The sequence below is a fragment of the Puntigrus tetrazona genome, chromosome 5 (assembly GCF_018831695.1).
Source record: "Puntigrus tetrazona isolate hp1 chromosome 5, ASM1883169v1, whole genome shotgun sequence".
In the NCBI taxonomy this organism is placed as follows: Eukaryota; Metazoa; Chordata; class Actinopteri; order Cypriniformes; family Cyprinidae; genus Puntigrus; species Puntigrus tetrazona.
Window position 1 is genome coordinate 30816222 of NC_056703.1, and position 19817 is coordinate 30836038.

General features: G+C 40.1%; 2 protein-coding genes across 3 annotated transcripts; one reads left to right on the forward strand and one right to left on the reverse strand.

The window, feature by feature from the left end:
- The first annotated feature begins 213 nt into the window (after positions 1-213).
- Positions 214-12110, forward strand: hspa5 (heat shock protein 5). 2 transcript variants are annotated; one of them, XM_043238688.1, is made up of 10 exons: positions 214-233; positions 854-1017; positions 1524-1755; positions 1836-1973; positions 2057-2169; positions 3294-3684; positions 3793-4030; positions 4137-4304; positions 4910-5422; positions 11680-12110. In XM_043238688.1, the coding sequence occupies exons 2-10, from the start codon at positions 902-904 to the stop codon at positions 11730-11732; spliced, it is 1962 nt and encodes a 653-aa protein (XP_043094623.1). In that variant the 5' UTR covers positions 214-233; positions 854-901; the 3' UTR covers positions 11733-12110. The 2 variants fall into 2 exon arrangements, with proteins under 2 accessions (XP_043094623.1, XP_043094622.1); XM_043238687.1 differs by lacking the exons at positions 214-233; positions 854-1017; positions 1524-1755; ... (4 more) ...; positions 4137-4304; positions 4910-5422 and adding exons at positions 7512-7669; positions 8438-8601; positions 8844-9075; ... (3 more) ...; positions 10249-10486; positions 10598-10765 and having other exon boundaries at positions 11167-12110.
- A 2857-nt stretch (positions 12111-14967) lies between these two features.
- On the reverse strand, positions 14968-19513 carry rabepk (Rab9 effector protein with kelch motifs). The gene is made up of 8 exons (XM_043238521.1): positions 19399-19513; positions 18709-18801; positions 18474-18628; positions 17909-18064; positions 16978-17151; positions 16748-16897; positions 15637-15786; positions 14968-15420 (listed from the first exon to the last, which is right to left on the reverse strand). Exons 2-8 carry the CDS (start codon positions 18759-18761, stop codon positions 15206-15208), a joined length of 1053 nt encoding a protein of 350 aa, XP_043094456.1. The 5' UTR covers positions 18762-18801; positions 19399-19513; the 3' UTR covers positions 14968-15205.
- Between the last annotated feature and the right edge of the window lie 304 nt (positions 19514-19817).

Consider the following 19817-nt stretch of genomic DNA (forward strand, 5'->3'; position numbering starts at 1 on the left):
CGCATGTGATGACGTTTCCGCCACAAGTGCGTGTGCAAATCAGAATCGGTCAGCGCGGGGCGCTCGGCCAATCAGCGCGCTCCAACAAGATGCCCGCCGACCAATGGCGAGGCTTCACGACGAAGAGCCGGTTTATAAACAAACGAGCGCCAATTGAAGGAGACTCAAAACACGAGAAACAGAGAGAAGAGAGACACGCCCACCAGACGAGAACTCATTAATACAATTATCTGGTAAGAATTATATCTTCTTTAAACTCCTTAATTTAGGCTATTTATATTATAAAAAACTTTAAAGTGAACATTAACCCGGTATAATGTTATAATGCCTGAATGGATATTCTTGAGAGAGAAAAAAAAGTTGGTTTGTTAAAAATGTGTAAATAGTAAATATGATAAAAACTGCATCTAAATGCAGTAATAAATGTTTGCTGCTTGTCATGTTCATTCATTCGATAGTAAGCGGTAAGACGAACTAAATGCATTTTATCCTAAATAAATTTCAATTAAAGTAAATGCATTAATAAGGCTTGCGTGTAAATTGTCAAAATATTAATACTGGAGGTAAATATGCTGGTTTGAAATGAGCATTTGATTATTATTGACTGTTAATGTGACATTGATTATACTGTTAAATTATAATCAAATTCTTTTCAAATTTAAAAGACTCACAATGCATTTGCAGCTGAACTCATTTTTTGTTAAACTATGTCGAAGATAATTACCAGATAATTAGTTTTGCGTGAAAATGCATTACTGATTTATAGTGCTTATATAAAATATCCAGCCAGTGAGTGACATGCTTCATGATGTACCTGCTCTGACCTCTGACCTTTTCCTTTCTTTTTTTAAAGTACCCTTTCCAGACATTAGTGGAGATCTGACACAAGATCGGCGTCAAAATGAGATTGGTTTGCCTGTTTCTGCTGGTGGCCGGCAGCGTGTTTGCTGAAGAGGACGACAAGAAGGAGAGTGTTGGGACAGTGGTTGGAATAGACCTCGGGACGACCTACTCATGGTGAGAAGGAGTTTGCATTTATATACAGGGGTCAGAAGGTTATGAAAGTGCAAATGCACACACACACACACACACACACACACACACACACACACACACATACACACACACAAACACATGCACACACACACACACACATATACATGCACACACACAAACACACACACAAACACACACACACACACACACACATACACACTTACATGCACACACAGAGAGAGATTGAGTCTTCCTCAAAATGAATAAAAAATATACAATATATAGGCTATTATATTATACAAACCTGTAATAACTAAATATGTTAAACAAGATAAATATAGTTTGTATATTTGTGAAATTTGTTAGAGCTGCGCCCTCTACTGTACAGACGGGGATTTAATAGCCTCAGCCTATTATTTTTTCATTTCTGTGTTTTTCCTTCCAACACTTCTTCTGTTTAAAACATTTCTTCATTATTTATAAGTAACATATGAGTTTGCGCTTACACTATTTTCTGTTTGTTCCAGTGTTGGAGTGTTCAAGAACGGCCGTGTGGAGATCATCGCTAATGACCAGGGAAACCGCATCACTCCATCATACGTGGCCTTCACCACCGAAGGAGAGCGTCTCATCGGAGATGCTGCGAAGAACCAGCTGACCTCTAACCCCGAGAACACCGTCTTTGATGCCAAGAGGTTGATCGGCCGCACATGGGGAGACTCGTCTGTGCAGCAGGACATTAAATACTTTCCATTTAAGGTACACGCATCTTGAGTTGGGCACTATATATCCCTTTGACTTCAATCTGAGGTTCTAAACACCTGCTGCGTTTCTTTCAGGTGATTGAGAAGAAGAACAAGCCTCACATCCAGCTGGACATTGGATCCGGTCAGATGAAGACTTTTGCCCCTGAGGAAATCTCTGCTATGGTTCTGACTAAAATGAAGGAGACTGCGGAGGCTTACCTGGGAAAGAAGGTAAAGATTTGACACCAAAGCAAACAAAAACATGTTGCACTGCAGTAAAACTCAACACCTGATCTGTGTCTGCTCTTCTGAAGGTCACACATGCTGTGGTCACTGTTCCCGCTTATTTCAATGACGCCCAGCGCCAGGCCACTAAAGATGCAGGAACCATCGCCGGTCTGAACGTCATGAGGATCATCAGTGAGCCGTCAGTATCCAATTGCTTCTGCTTTCTAGTAAAACAAGTCTTTTCTTCTAGTTTTTTTCTGTTATTATCAAATGGCCAGAGTTTTGAGATTGCAGCGGAACTGGACTGTAATGCAATAAAAGCGCGCTCAAGTGCCGAGGAGGGTTTTATAAGTCATATGCAAGATTTTAAAACATATACGATGTTTAATAGAGAACCAATGCATGCATATTTTTTCTGCATTTCACATTGAGAGCATAGCTTGTAATGTAGCTTTTCTTTGTGCTAAATAATGCAGTTTTACAAATGCACGGGGGAAAGATTGCTATAAAATAGGTTCCTAACTGATGATGAAGAATTGACAGAGCAGCCATCAAGCGTTAGACAGCATTCAGAGTTAATGACATGCAGAGGTTTTGGATAATTGACACTTTAGAATTTAGCTGTAGGAAATTATTAGTCATCCAGTTGTTTATATTAACTATGCTTCATCAGGCCATGAAGAAATATAGAGCATTAGCATAACAGTGAAAGCTATCAGTGTTTCCTGGTGATATCTCTCAAAGGGTGACATTTAAAGCATTAAAAGTTGTCCTAATACTGAGCCTTGAGGTACTCCATAATGCATTTGTGTTTTTTTTTTTAAATAGTATTTTTATTCGAATTTTTAATTTTACAACAAAAAATGCATTTGTGTTTGATATGATACCTCTTCATTCACTGCTATTTGATGATGTTCAGATTAGGTTTGAAGCATGCCAATGCACTAATGCCAACATAATTTTGTATTCTATTCAATAGAATGTTGTGGTATAGTGTCGAATGCAGCACTACGATCCGGTAGCACTAATAGAGAAACACTGTACAACCATGATTGTATGATAAGAGCAGATCATTTACAAATGATATGATCTAAATCTTGACTGAAAATCCAACAGATAACATTTCTCTCTAGTATATTTGACATAAAAGAGAGATCTGAAATTGGTGTGTATGTAACGACATCTCAAAAGTAACTGAAATAAAATGTTAATATTTAATAATACATATTTTGTATTGGTACTTCAGATAAAATATGGCTTTACATTTTTTCATGGTTTTAGTTACAATAATAACCCTAGTGAATGTTTCGTTGCTCTCCACAGAACCGCTGCTGCCATCGCTTATGGTCTGGATAAGAAAGACGGTGAGAAGAACATCCTGGTGTTTGATCTCGGTGGCGGCACCTTCGACGTTTCCCTGTTGACCATCGATAACGGCGTCTTCGAGGTGGTGGCCACTAATGGAGACACTCACCTCGGCGGGGAAGACTTCGATCAGCGCGTCATGGAGCACTTCATCAAGCTCTACAAGAAGAAGACCGGAAAGGACGTGCGCAAGGACAACCGTGCCGTGCAGAAGCTGCGTCGTGAGGTGGAGAAGGCCAAGAGAGCGCTGTCTGCCCAGCATCAGGCACGCATCGAGATCGAGTCCTTCTTCGAGGGTGAGGACTTCTCCGAGACACTGACCCGCGCCAAGTTTGAGGAGCTCAACATGGTAAGAGAAGCTCCGCCTTACCAACTAAACCTTTTATATTAATATAAATTGCCATTTATTTAGTCCAAAACCATGCATTTATTTTAATGTTCTGTTTTCTCCTCACAGGACTTGTTCCGCTCCACCATGAAACCAGTGCAGAAGGTTTTGGAAGACTCTGACCTGAAGAAACCTGACATTGATGAGATCGTCCTGGTCGGAGGCTCCACTCGTATTCCCAAGATCCAGCAGCTGGTGAAGGAGTTCTTCAACGGCAAAGAGCCGTCCAGAGGAATCAACCCTGATGAGGCCGTGGCTTACGGAGCTGCTGTCCAGGCCGGAGTCCTGTCAGGAGAAGAAGACACTGGTGAGTCCATCTGCAGCTTTTAATGATGGACAATATATATATATATATATAAAACAGATGGCTAGATCTTTTACCTGAAACTTAATGGCTGAAATGTGTTGAACAGATAAGCTGGTGATTCTAGACGTCTGCCCTTTGACCCTGGGCATTGAGACCGTTGGAGGAGTGATGACCAAGCTCATTGGCAGGAACACAGTCGTGCCCGCCAAGAAATCCCAGATCTTCTCCACCGCTTCTGATAACCAGCCAACCGTGACCATCAAAGTCTATGAAGGTGAGCAACATTTTCTAAATGTCATTCCCGACCCAGTTTTATTTGTTGTGTTTATATGAAAATAATATAATAGTTTTGTTACAGTTTTTGAAGGTACATTTCTTATTTTGCTAAATTCTAAGCTGTTTCTTACATAAACGTTTTTGTTTTCATAATATATGTTTGTGTTCAGTATATATTTATTATGTCTATATATACACACAAATGCAGTATATATTTTGAAAATATATTATCTTTTACTATTCTTATAATTTATATAGAAAATAAATATATGCACTATAAATGTGTAATTAATTTCAATCAAAATATTTTTTTATTTTTACAATATATGTGTGTATTATGTATATTTATTATATATTTCCATACATACACATGCATGTATATATTTAAGAAAAATGTCACGTTTATACATGAAATATATTTATATTTGATATAAATTACATGCAAACATATACCTGTACTGTAAATAAATATAATTTTTTTAAATTGTTTTTATATATACATAACAAATATATACACAATACAAATACAAATTACATAAACAACATTTTTTAAATTTTTAATTTTCATTCGACAGTACTAATATATATTATGTATCTTTCCAGGTGAGCGTCCACTGACTAAAGATAACCACCTCCTGGGCACCTTTGACCTGACCGGCATCCCTCCGGCTCCCCGTGGCGTTCCTCAGATCGAGGTCACCTTCGAGATTGATGTCAACGGCATCTTGAGAGTCACCGCTGAAGACAAGGGCACGGGCAACAAGAACAAGATCACCATCACCAACGACCAGAACCGCCTGACACCTGAGGACATCGAGCGCATGGTGAACGAGGCCGAGCGCTTCGCCGACGAGGACAAGAAGCTGAAGGAGCGCATCGACGCCCGCAACGAGCTGGAGAGCTACGCTTACTCCCTGAAGAACCAGATCGGAGACAAAGAGAAGCTGGGCGGCAAGCTGTCGTCTGAAGACAAGGAGGCCATCGAGAAGGCCGTCGAGGAGAAGATCGAGTGGCTGGAGTCTCATCAAGATGCAGATCTCGAGGACTTCCAGGCCAAGAAGAAGGAGCTGGAGGAAGTCGTGCAGCCCATCGTAAGCAAGCTGTACGGCAGCGCAGGCGGCCCGCCGCCGGAGGAGAATCGTGACAAAAGGGATGAATTGTAGATTGCCTGGAACTCTTTCCAGTTGCGTTGATGCCCTTTTCTCTCTAGAAGCTGCTAAGGTGTATATATGCAACATCGAGGTATGGGGTGCCACAGGGCTCAGTTCTTGGACAGAATCACATTTGTTATGAATCAAATCATGCATAATTTATACAGTAAAAATTATACTGTACTTTATTTTTATATTTCATTCTGCAGTATTTCTTCCTGAAAAATATATTAAGGTATTTAAACATATTAATGTATAATGTTCATTTTTGTCTATTGTATTTGTATTTGTATTTGTATTGTTTGTTTATTTATTTATTTTTTTATCTACCAGTTTAATGTTTGCAAAAGATTTTCTTTAATAAAGGAATATTGTGTTAAGTACTAAATAATATTTCTATTCGTCTGCCTAGCTTTTGTTTTATAATACAGAGTTGACTAAAATGGGAAGGGCAATAAATGTCAAGATTTACACTGAGATTCAATGCCGTGAGATTTTTTCTTCCAGACCTACTAAACTGTCTGCTGCAGTCAAATAGGAGAAGCAACACAAAACTATTAACTGTAATAAAATCCATGCATAATGGAGTTCATTTTATTTCTTTGAAATAGAAACAATTCATGCATTCGGGTGAATGATGGAGTGCTTCAAAAGAACCAAAAATTTAAACGAAACTATTAAAAAAATGTATATATAAATATTAGATGAAAATTGTTAAAATGTCATCATTAACGTGGTGAAGTCTGATGATTCCTGATGCAGATTTATACTTCCCAATCACTGTTGGTGTTTCAATTACAGTAATAAGTGCATATGACACAACATAAGAGGCCAACAAATCTTTTTTTACTATTGAACTTCCTCTTCCTTTTCTGTTGATTTCTCGAGGCAGTTGTTAAAAGCATTATCAGAGATATCTAGGCATCTAAAGGATGGTGCCTGATCAAGTAAGTATACTAATACAACTTAAGCAGCCCAACTTTATTTGAAGTCTTATAATGAAGTCTGTCCTGACCTTATTGCTTTTTTGACTGTGTTTCTCTGCTGGGATTGTCCATGGGTTTATTTTATCGTAAAAAAATAAAAAATAAAATAATAATAATAAAATAAACACAAAAAAAATCAGTTTTACTCAATGATATGACATCAAGATACTATAAACACCTTACCTGTAATTCATTAGCGCTGTTATTAAAAAATATAAATATATCACTCAAGCATGCATAAAAATGCTACGTTAATTAAGCAACGGAAACATAATAAGGAAATCTGTCAGACTAACCACTTTGTATTGCCTCAAACGCAGTCATACTAGATTCAGAATGGTTTCTTATCGTTGCATAAACACGAAACCAATCGTTTGTTGTCTGCACGCAGATAGTTTTGCTCACATTCTGCTAATGAGTCACCAAACCACAACAATATCTTTGTGAATGTGCCATTTATTCATGCATGCATTTGGCACAAATACACCCGTGCGATTCTCTTTTGACCCTCGGTTTGCTTAGTATCAGCTAAATAAACTGTTACCTGAATATGATGGTGATTGGTAAATGCTGCCATAATCAAACATGTATTTATAATAACACAAAATGGATCATCTACTTGAAAATAAAAAGTAAAAACTACATAATGAAAAAAAAAAAAATTATAATGTACAGGCAGTCTCTTATATACACAATATACAATTTTCCCCAGTTGAAATGTGACTTTTCCCATATATTATTCCCATATAAACATCTGCTTCTGTTCGAGAATAGAACAGTCAGATATTGGATGTTTAAGCAAAAACGCATATTTAACCATTTGAAGAAAGAGTAGTTTATCATAAGTTTCAATAAAATAATCCGATTTCTCGGCCTGCTTCAAATGCAGCAGCGTTCAGCGACCCTCCCCCATCCAGAGTCTTCAAGACTGACACGGACGCGAACCAATTAAATTCTTACAGTTCGCCTCATCTGATGACGTCCCTGCCACCAGTACGTGTGCAAATCAGCATCAGCCAGCGTGCAACGCTCAGCCAATCGGCGCCTTCCAACGAGCCGCTCCGCGACCAATGGCGAGGCTCCACGACGGGGAAGCGCTGGCGGCTTATATACGGGCGAGCGCAGCGCCATGAGTTACAGTTGAGATTCAGAGAAAACACGAGAAACACGGAGAGAAGAGAAAGAGACACGCCCTTGACATTGCTGCTTATCACTACAGTTATCAGGTAAAAATATATCTCATTTACACTCTAAATTCAGTCGGTTTGTCTTACAAAAACTGTAAAGCGCAAATTAGCTCGTTTTAGCCCTTTCCACTGGATAGATAGTCTTGAGAGACCGTTAAAAAAAACGTTGCCGAATTTGTTAAATTAAAATACATGTATTTGTAAATTATAAGTGTACCAAAAGATTATAAGTGCGACTTGTTTACTGTTTAATGTTCATTCATTCGAGAGTAACCGGTAAGACAAAACCAATGAATGATGTCTTTTATTGTCTTAAGGTAAACGTGTTTTAAATTATTGAGGACTTTTGGATGTAACGTACGTCATCATTATATCGCAATATTAATATGTGTAATAAATGGTAAAATTGAGGATTTGGTGATCGGTGAATCAGCACCCACGAGGTTGAACTGGAGACTAGTTACTCTTGACTAGTACAGAATCTGGTTTAGTTGATGACTTATTTTTTGGATTTTTAAATTATGTATGTTGTTTGCATTGCTACTTGGCCTTCAGTAAATGTTTTTTGGGTTTTAAATTAATTTAAAAAAAATTTTTTTACTACGTGATATGCATTTGTATTCCATACAGCCAGTCGTGCCCTTTTTGGTTTTAACTAGCTGGATGAAAATGACCAGATAAATTGCTTTAGTTATAAAATGCATTGCTTGACTTTTATGATGATTATATAAAATATCCAGCCAGTGAGTGACCTGCTTCATGATGTACCTGCCCTGACCTCTGACCTTTTCCTTTCTTTTTTTAAAGTACCCTTTCCAGACATTAGTGGAGATCTGACACAAGATCGGCATCAAAATGAGATTGGTTTGCCTGTTTCTGCTGGTGGCCGGCAGCGTGTTTGCTGAAGAGGACGACAAGAAGGAGAGTGTTGGGACAGTGGTTGGAATAGACCTCGGGACGACCTACTCATGGTGAGAAGGAGTTTGCATTTATATACAGGGGTCAGAAGGTTATGAAAATGGAAAAGTATGCATTTTTTAGTTTAATTTTTATGTTCTTATATTTATATTTGGATATCTATATTCTTAATTTCTGTTTAATGTCAATTTATAATTATTTTTTTTTAATAATGCTCAGCTTTATCTGTAATATTTAGCATTTTTTTTATATATAGGTATAGGGTATTAAAGTATTTATTATCTGTTTGTTCCAGTGTTGGAGTGTTCAAGAACGGCCGTGTGGAGATCATCGCTAATGACCAGGGAAACCGCATCACTCCATCATACGTGGCCTTCACCACCGAAGGAGAGCGTCTCATCGGAGATGCTGCGAAGAACCAGCTGACCTCTAACCCCGAGAACACCGTCTTTGATGCCAAGAGGTTGATCGGCCGCACATGGGGAGACTCGTCTGTGCAGCAAGACATTAAATACTTTCCATTTAAGGTACACGCATCTTGAGTTGGGCACTATATATCCCTTTGACTTCAATCTGAGGTTCTAAACACCTGCTGCGTTTCTTTCAGGTGATTGAGAAGAAGAACAAGCCTCACATCCAGCTGGACATTGGATCCGGTCAGATGAAGACTTTTGCCCCTGAGGAAATCTCTGCTATGGTTCTGACTAAAATGAAGGAGACTGCGGAGGCTTACCTGGGAAAGAAGGTAAAGATTTGACACCAAAGCAAACAAAAACATGTTGCACTGCAGTAAAACTCAACACCTGATCTGTGTCTGCTCTTCTGAAGGTCACACATGCTGTGGTCACTGTTCCCGCTTATTTCAATGACGCCCAGCGCCAGGCCACTAAAGATGCAGGAACCATCGCCGGTCTGAACGTCATGAGGATCATCAATGAGCCGTGAGTACTGTTACGTGTTATTTGTTGCATAACGGGTCATATTCTGTAAGACATCTAGTATAAATCCACATCAGAGTTCTGTTAATATCACTGATATCCTAGTATAGATTCTATTAATAATTTAATAATGTTAGCCTCTTTATTTTTTATTTTAGCAATCTTTCATTTGTAATACATTTTTATGTGTACAATGTTTTTGTTTTTAGTGTTTAGAAAAATTATACCAATACTAATGCTTCTGCTGCCGTTGCTCTCCACAGAACCGCTGCTGCCATCGCTTATGGTCTGGATAAGAAAGACGGTGAGAAGAACATCCTGGTGTTTGATCTCGGTGGCGGCACCTTCGACGTTTCCCTGTTGACCATCGATAACGGCGTCTTCGAGGTGGTGGCCACTAATGGAGACACTCACCTCGGCGGGGAAGACTTCGATCAGCGCGTCATGGAGCACTTCATCAAGCTCTACAAGAAGAAGACCGGAAAGGACGTGCGTAAGGACAACCGCGCCGTGCAGAAGCTGCGTCGTGAGGTGGAGAAGGCCAAGAGAGCGCTGTCTGCCCAGCATCAGGCACGCATCGAGATCGAGTCCTTCTTCGAGGGTGAGGATTTCTCCGAGACACTGACCCGCGCCAAGTTTGAGGAACTCAACATGGTAAGAGAAGCTCCGCCTTACCAACTAAACCTTTTATATTAATATAAATTGCCATTTATTTAGTCCAAAACCATGCATTTATTTCAATGTTCTGTTTTCTCCTCACAGGACTTGTTCCGCTCCACCATGAAACCAGTGCAGAAGGTTTTGGAAGACTCTGACCTGAAGAAACCTGACATTGATGAGATCGTCCTGGTCGGAGGCTCCACTCGTATTCCCAAGATCCAGCAGCTGGTGAAGGAGTTCTTCAACGGCAAAGAGCCGTCCAGAGGAATCAACCCTGATGAGGCCGTGGCTTACGGAGCTGCTGTCCAGGCCGGAGTCCTGTCAGGAGAAGAAGACACTGGTGAGTCCATCTGCAGCTTTTAATGATGGACACATCTAGGACTGGGTTGTACAATGATGCAAAGTTTTTTTTTTTTTGTGAGATGCTTAATGGCTGAAATGTTTTGAACAGGTGACCTGGTGCTTCTGGATGTCTGCCCTTTGACCCTGGGCATTGAGACCGTTGGAGGAGTGATGACCAAGCTCATTCCAAGAAACACAGTCGTGCCCACCAAGAAATCCCAGATCTTCTCCACGGCTTCTGATAACCAGCCAACCGTGACCATCAAAGTTTATGAAGGTGAGCAACTCCGTTTGCAACATCTTAATGAGTTACATTTACATTTGGTCATTCATATTTGTGCTTTAGTGATTAGTCTGTCTTAAAATCTAACACTTATTAATTAAATTTAGCTCATTATGCTAAATTAAGCCATTTCTAACTCGGAAAATAGCCATTGTAGTTGTATAAAATTATAAACCATGCATACTTTTACCATCGACCCAAAACATAATAAGAAAAAGTTGAGCTGTTTCTAACTTCAATAGCCATATTAATATTTAATAGCATATGCCTTCACACATGCAACCCTAATTCATTTTCTTTTTAAGTCTCATTCAGTTTTATTAAAAAAAATTAAAATGATTCCCTGTTTTTGTTATATTTCACACTAATCTTAAATCTTTGCTGTAATATTCCAGGTGAGCGTCCACTGACTAAAGATAACCACCTCCTGGGCACCTTTGACCTGACCGGCATCCCTCCGGCTCCCCGTGGCGTTCCTCAGATCGAGGTCACCTTCGAGATTGATGTCAACGGCATCTTGAGAGTCACCGCTGAAGACAAGGGCACGGGCAACAAGAACAAGATCACCATCACCAACGACCAGAACCGCCTGACACCTGAGGACATCGAGCGCATGGTGAACGAGGCAGAGCGCTTCGCCGACGAGGACAAGAAGCTGAAGGAGCGCATCGACGCCCGCAACGAGCTGGAGAGCTACGCTTACTCCCTGAAGAACCAGATTGGAGACAAAGAGAAGCTGGGCGGCAAGCTGTCTTCTGAAGACAAGGAGGCCATCGAGAAGGCCGTCGAGGAGAAGATCGAGTGGCTGGAGTCTCACCAGGACGCAGATCTCGAGGACTTCCAGGCCAAGAAGAAGGAGCTGGAGGAAGTCGTGCAGCCCATCGTAAGCAAGCTGTACGGCAGCGCAGGTGGCCCGCCGCCGGAGGAGGGCGAAGATCAGGGCGACAAGGACGAGTTGTAGATCGTCTGGACACTGTTTTCAGTCGCGTTGATGCCCTCGCCTCTCTAGGTGTACATATTGAACACGACGGACATTTTTGTACAAGATGGGCGAACGTAAAGCATCCAATCTCGGAAAAGACTTTATGAGAAGCGTTAGAGAGTTGCGTTTGTTGTCTTATTTTCTCTTCACTCCGGTGGAGATTTTGTCAGCCTGGTTTGAGGCTCGATGCTGCTGTTGTCAGGCAGTTCTGTGAGGGGCGATGAGCGGGAGGGTGCTCCGGGTCAGGGGTTACTGGATAAACGTCATGTCACATGCTCAAAGTTATTTATTGAAATCTGGAAACTGTAGAAGACCTTTCTACCACAATTGCAAAATAAAGGTTTGATACAAAATAAACATGGTTGTCTGTGTTGTTTTTAAATGTCACTGTATGAAATAAGTATTTTTTTAGAATTTTATTAATGACAAATGCCCTCAACTTTTTTTCTCAATAAAATTTACCTCAAGTCCCCTTGATGTTGGTAACACATTTTCCATGTTTATGGTTCTGATGGTTATATTATGGTTACATGTAACCAAAAATATATCTTGCATTCTTTTAGTAAGTTTAATTTTACATCTATAAATGAATTCTTAGTATTTGGGTGAATGATATGGTACAAATGTCTCTAAACCAATTTTATTAAACACAAAAACAATGAATAGAAAACCAGAAGGTTTGCTGTATCTCCCAGTCTTAAAAACTTGGAGATTCTAGAAGACTGGCAGTTACTCTAGAAGAGCTGGACAGGGCTGTAGATGGTTCTTAAACCATCTACTCTTTTGTGCAACAGAGGAACAGGATGGGTTAGGGTTTGTTCAGAGCCCTACAAAATAACCTTCAGCAGGCCACTGGTGTGAATGACCCAATAATCAGAAATGGACCTAATGAGGGTGGCTTGAGGGCCTGGTGTACTTCAGTGGGCCCTGTTCTCACTGCCCAGCACTGGCGTTTGTCATTGAACACCAGAAATGTCAGGTCTGCCACTGGAAACCTGTGCTTTTCACAGAGGAAAGTAGCTTAATCCTGAGCACATGTGACAGATGTGAAAGAAGCCATGGGGCAAATTATGCTGGCTGTGACATCTTTCAGCGCGACTGGTTTGGTGGGGGGTCAGTGATAGGGTGTCCATCTGATGTAGTCATGTATTCAAGCACGTGGGAAGCATACAAACTACTCCAATTTGAGCCAAATGGACTAGCTTTCGGCATCATTAAATTTTTGGGGTGTCTTTGAATTCAGCCCTCTGTTAGTTGATCATTTTAATTTCCATTAAACAATGTGGCATCCTTATCGTTCTTAACATATAGATAGCATCTGTAGTGTCCTTCTTCCAGTGTCTTGGGACATTGTGTCAAATGTGGTTCAATACACAGGCTTTCTATGCAGGATGGATCCTTGTCTATGCTTCAGATCTCTAGGCTGTATGGATTTGATAATAGGTCAGCTACTGCAAGCAAGAGAAAGGATCATTTGCCCTGGTCAGCTCTCCAGAGTTCCTTCCAGGATGCTTGAATGCCTGATCCCACTGCATCTACTTCCCTTGAGAGGTGAGCCCTACTGCTCTTACACATCGATCTCTTATACACCGGTTTTCTTCTGTAGCCTCACTGACCCTCTGTTCCAACAAGTGTCCTCTTACCTTTGGCATTGACTTTACTCCAACTCTTGGCTTTATAGATTCCTAGTCACAGTTGTCCTTGGCAAAACACACCAATGATTTCCTTTTGTTCCCAGTACAGTGCTGCTTCCTTCGCTGCCTCCTGCGGCTTCCACTTCCTTCTTGCTGGCTTGTTGAATTTTCTCATCCTTAGTAGCAGTGTGCTGACTGCCTTTGCCGTGGTGGACTTAAATTCTCCCACCCCTCAATGAGATTGGTAAGCAGACCTTGGAGGCCTTGCTTTACAAATATGCTGCACTGAACATTGGAAGTTCACCCAGCTTTTTTCAACTCAAACTGGCTGCACAGACTCTCCATTGCTTCCACCTGAGTCAAGGGGAAGTCTGGCCATTGTAGTTTAGGTGTGACTCCATACTGGAGGAATCATACCTTAAATCTCCCAAGCAGTTGTCAATTTCCTTGAACCAACTGGTCAGTTGAGGTGTGATAGCCTTAAGATTGGTGCGATCTTTCAGAGAGTAATCAAAGCTTTTTCACATACATCTAATTCCTTGTTCTTTAATAGTTGGAATTTCGTCCCCTTGATTACTATAGATTTTCTTGCACAGCTTCTGATGGTACTTAGTAATGCTCCAGTGTCTTGTGGATAAGCTGGTGGGGTACACTGAGGTAGGTTTTGGCGAGGTCTAGCCAAATGACAGAATTTTTTGTTTTAAGAGTGTTTCAGCGTCGTCAAGTTTATAGATCTACGTAGTGGGAAAGTGCCTTTTGTTGCATTGATGTGTGCACCAGGCATCTGGAGCATCCTTTGGCCAACCCTCTTTTGGACACTTGTGTCGACATACTCGTTGGAGTAGATATTATCCAATCAGTGATGATGGAACAGAATATTTTGACATCTAGCAAGGAAACCTCCTGAAACTGATCGAGTCCTAGTGAAACGTAGCTCCTTAGGAACAATGTGTCCAGGGCCAGGGTTCCTGATACTTCTTCCAAGGAGTCTGCAGAAGCTTTGCTAACCTCTTCAGCAATTCCTATAGATCGTATACCAAGGTCCTTATACCAAAAGCTTTTCACTCTTTGGATTTCCAAGGTCAGCTATAAACCGAGAGGGATTGTCAAAGAAGACTTTTCTCTGGTGACACTTCTCTCTCTGCTTTCTCCGAATAACCTTCTTTTTGCACAGCAGGAGTAATCTCCTTCTCATGAAGTGTAGTTCATCTTCTTCCAAGCTAATTCAGCTCCTTCCACAATCTGATGTTACCTCCTACAAGGACCTTCTAGTGGTTTAACCTTCTTTAGGTATAAATTACGCACAGCTTGTACTATTATCTAAATTTTTCTCAGTTGCATCTTCTCTCCTGCTCCCCAGGATAATTTAGGTCTTCATTCAGTTGCAGCCATCTGTGGTCAGATAAATTCAGCCATGGCTTCCTCTCAAAGTCTTAAATACAAAAATGCGCTGCTCACACAGGCTCTGACGTTCACCATTCATATCGGTTTCAAATTAATGGTAAATTCTGTGATCGCTGACTAGAAAGGACCACTAAATGGATTTTGTAAACGCGGAAGGATTTAAAACACGCCATCAGTGTTTTTCTTGACATTTTAATTTTTGTGTGAAACATTTACATTGAAGCACTGATGCAATTCAGCAAGCAAACAAGTATAAAAACAAGTCCTCAGAGATTCCTGTTTGTCATCAACTCATTACCAAACACACGGTGAACAATTACAGTAGCTAGTTTAATCGTTTTAAAGCTGAAAACAGTTTCAGGATCAAGGGATTGTCAGGAAATCGAATCTTTAACAGTTTAACTAGTTGAGCGTTCATGTGAGCACAGTAACGAGGCAGTCGTTGAATATGACGCCCTGAGTGTCCATCCCTCCGAAGATGAAGCACAGGTGCTCCACGTCTGCGTCACGTGACTGAGCTGCGTCTTCTTCAGGTGTCTTCACGCGCCACGGCACTAAACACATGGAGTGATCCAGTCTGCTCGGAGGAAGATCTCCGTCGAACCTCAGCCGCGTCCAGCGCTGTTTGTCTGCCAGCAGAAGTGAGAAATGATTTTACTGACTCAAAAGTAATGAAAACATCTAAGTTTAAACTTTACTCATTACTCTGATGTTAAAATCACAATTTTAATGTGCTTTTATATTGACAAAGTCTCAGTCGTTCAGTGTTACAGCATTATGCAAGTCAAGATGTACATTGAATATTCATTCAAAAGGTATCTTATAATAAGTGCGTGAGCTCGTACCGCACTGAAACTTATACATGGCGTTTGTGGCTCCGTCGGCTGTCATTCCTCCAAAGATGAAGATGCTTTTCCCGAAGGTAATGGATGAATGACCTGCTACGCCTGGCGGTACGTCTCCTTTAGTTCTAACCTTCTCCCATTTCATCGTTTCTGAGAAGAGTGAAATACATCAGTATGTGTATAGGGACAGTTCAGTTTATTTCCTAATAGTTAAACATAAAACAGTAGTATAAAATATCAGAATAAAATGTAAAAATGCACACAGTTGCTGCGTCCCAATTCACCTACTTATACTATGCCCTAAAAGTATGAAGCAGACTAGCAGGCACTCTTTGGGACACACTATTTCTTCATAGCTGCTTCTTTAATGTTTCTATCAATATTTTTTCATCAGGTTAGACACTGATTATTTATCACTCAAATACCCCTTTATCTACTTGTCGGTCGGTCGCGCATATCCGCCATGTTTGTAGTTTTTAACACTTTTATGACTGTTTGTAGTTCTAATCAAATCCTCGTCCACTGCACAATGTTTCGTGGGCAATGTTCGGCGTTAAAGTGCGCATCCATCTGCACTTCGAACTGTACTAGTAAATCATCATTTTTAAACATACTACGATTTGAAATACTAAGGACAGTTTAGAGACCATTAAAAAAAGGTTCAAACATTCACTGATGCTCCAGAAAGAAATTACATTTATACTCATGTAGTAGATGCATTAAGAGCCGGGGCGTGAAAACTTTTGAACAAGATGAATATGTTCTTATTTTGTTGAAATATAACATTTTTTCCATATAGTACAGAAGCAACAGAAGACACTTGCATGTTTGACAAATGAAGCACGAATTTAAAAAGCAATGCATCTTGTTTCCTTTGGAGCATCAGTGAATGTTGTCTCGTGCACTATATGTAAACCTCTTTTGTGTAAAATATCTTATTCAGGACATGCATTTTTGATTTAACCTCTCTTATTTTGTTATGATTTTTCACCTTTTCTGCAAGGGGTGCCCAAACTTTTGCATACTGCACATATAAGATGCTATTGTAAAATGTACTGTTTTTGAGCTCGCAAATGTTCTGTTCTCATCGCACAATGAATAATATGCTCACCGGTGTTGAGCAGGAACATGTCGCTGTGGAACTTGTCTCCAGCCATTCCTCCGTGTATGTAGACGTGGGAGCCGACGGCGGTGATCACGTGACCGTGCCTCGGCGCGGGAGGACTTCCTCTGCTCTCCGGCTGCAGCCACGTCACGCTGACTGCAAACAAACACAGTCCCTCCGTCACGCCTCGGTCGCGCAACTCCTGAATCTGCTGAAGTATGTAGTGTTTCTCAGACCCGTATCGAAGACGTGGAGCTGAGGATCAGCGACGGGCGACGCTCCGGCGTCTCCTCCAGAAAACACGTAGAGTCTGTCTCCGACGCAGGCCGAGCTGGTGTGGTACGTCCTGACCGTCGGAGCCGTTCCTTTCACCTGAACCGTCCGCCACGAACCGCGGCCTTCGGCATCAGCTGCACGACATTCAGCACAGAATCCAGACATAGCAGTGTTTAGTTAGACTCAGAATCAAAAACACAGTAAAAACTTGTGAATTATTGAAATATAAATCAGCTGTTTTTTCTGTGAATATCTGTTGAAGTGTAATTTTCAGCATCATTACTGCAGTGTCACACGATCCTTTAAGAAATCATAATAATATACTGATTTACTGCTCATTTCTGATGAAAACTGTTTTCAGGATTCTCGAAGTTCGAGAGAACAGCATTTGTTTCAAATAGCAATCTTTTAAATGTTACACATCTCAATTTTTTTAATGGTTGTGCATTATAATTTTCACAAAAAATATTGAGCAGCACAACTGTTTTCAACACCGATAATAATCAGAAGGGTTCTTGAGCAGTAAATCAGTATATTATTAAGAAAATCACAAAAATATACAACGCTTTAACAGATAATCACACAGAAAACAGCTGTTTAAAATTGAAATAATATGTGACTGTCTGTGAAATCCAGGCTAAAGTTTTAAAGCTTCAATCGTTGATTTCAACCATTCATTTTAAGGTTACATTTTCACATAATGTTTTTATGTAGCAAACAATAATGACAGAAAATACAGACACAGTCACATATGCATGTATTTTTGATCAAATAAATGCAGCTTTGCTGAGCAGAAGAGACTTTTCTCAAAACACTGAAAGCCTTAATCATTCCTGTTTTAGTAGTGTTTCAGTGGCACATGATGCATGTCGATATTCAGCGTTTAATAACCTGCCGTGCGCAACACTTGAACACAGTTGCGGTTCCCGCTCTTCTCGGCTCCGGCAAACACCCACAGACTCTGCGGGTCGCTCTCGGGAACAAAGCTGCAGTGTTCGTAGCGCGCCTGCAGCCCGTCCCAGTCTGGAATATCCCATTCATGAGTATCTGCAACAAAACACAAGGCAACGTGTCACACATCTGCGGATTGCACTAACTAAGAAATATGCAGCTAATACATTTATGTAAATTAAACCAAAAATATCGATGTTGATTAATGCATGAATGCATTACATAACGGGAACTTTTTTCTGGTTTACAAATATAATACTGTTAGTTTGCAGTGCACTTAGTAGTTAACATACCCAGTTATAAAATAGGTATACAATACAATTAAATGCATGTATTTATATGTATTACTTAATTATATATATTTTTTTGAATGAATTAAATCAATGATTTTAATGTCCGATGGTTTTCTATGTTTTAGACGCCATGGATCATGATTATTTTTGATACTACGGGCCGATGTGAACACGTGCCCTATCCGTGCAGCATGCCGAAGTGAGCGCACTACCTAGATTGATAATGTAAGAGTCAGAGAAGCTGCCGTCCGGATTGGCTCCACCGACGATTACAATCCGCCCCTTTCCTGCATCGCCGGAGGGCCGAAAAGTGCAGGTGTGACCCACAGAAACGGCAGGACCGGCTCCACCGGGCACCACCACGTACCTGTGAGAGGAACAGACGCTGTCACACACACACACACACACACACTCACACGGATGAGAGTAATTCACAGCAGCTCATACCACTGTCTGCTCTTGGGCCGCTCCTCCGGCTCCAGAACGGGCAGCAGCTCCATCAGTCTGAGATCTTCAGATCATCATCCAGGACTTTATACTCTATAAACACACATCACAGCGTTAGGCAAGAGTAATTAAACCTGAATTTCAGTGACTCTGGAGCACAAAAGCAGCCATCAGCAGCAGCTATATTTGTAGCAATAGCCAACAATGCATTGTATGGGTCAAAATGATTATTCTTCTATGCCAAAAATCATCAGGCTATTAAGTAAAGATCAATGTTCTGTTTAGACATCTGTGCATTTCTTATCATAAATATATTAAAACTAAATTAAAAAAAAACTTCAATATTTCGATATATACTTCAATATATATATATATATATATATATATATATATATATATATATATATATATATATAATATATATTAATATTTTCAATATTTTTTTTGCTCCCTCAGATATATTTATATCTCAATATACTGTCCTTTCCCAACGAACCATGTATTAATGGAAAGCTAATTTATTTAGATTAAATAACTAATTAACTAATTTCACGAAACGTGTTTCTATGGACGCCGGCTCCGTTGCTATAGTCACGTGAAAGCCCGCGTTCTCCACGCTACCATTTTGGGAGCGTTATGACGTCACGCCACGTCTCCCGCGTGCCATCACAGCGACAGAAAACTCTTTACCTTTATTAATAAACGTTATGATCGATGAAGGACGGGTTGGACGAGCTCTACACCGACCGACAGAGCAAGGAAGAGAGCGCTGTTTTGTGAAAACTGCTACCGCGATGACAGTCTAACCGGAAATAATTTCACAATAAAGGTCTTCATCGTGGCAAAAGCCCTAAGACCGTATAAAATAAATATAAATAATAATAATTATTTTTTTATATTTCAAAATGCATATATTTGACAAAATAATTATTTAACACTTAAATAGAAAAGTATAATCATAAAATAAAATATATAAGAACATTAAATATATACAAATAATTAGATAATTAAAAACGTAAATAATACACAATTAATTAAAATAATAATAAATAATTTATCATATTAGAGAAAATATGTTACATAACTTTTAACGAAAAGATACAGTTGTA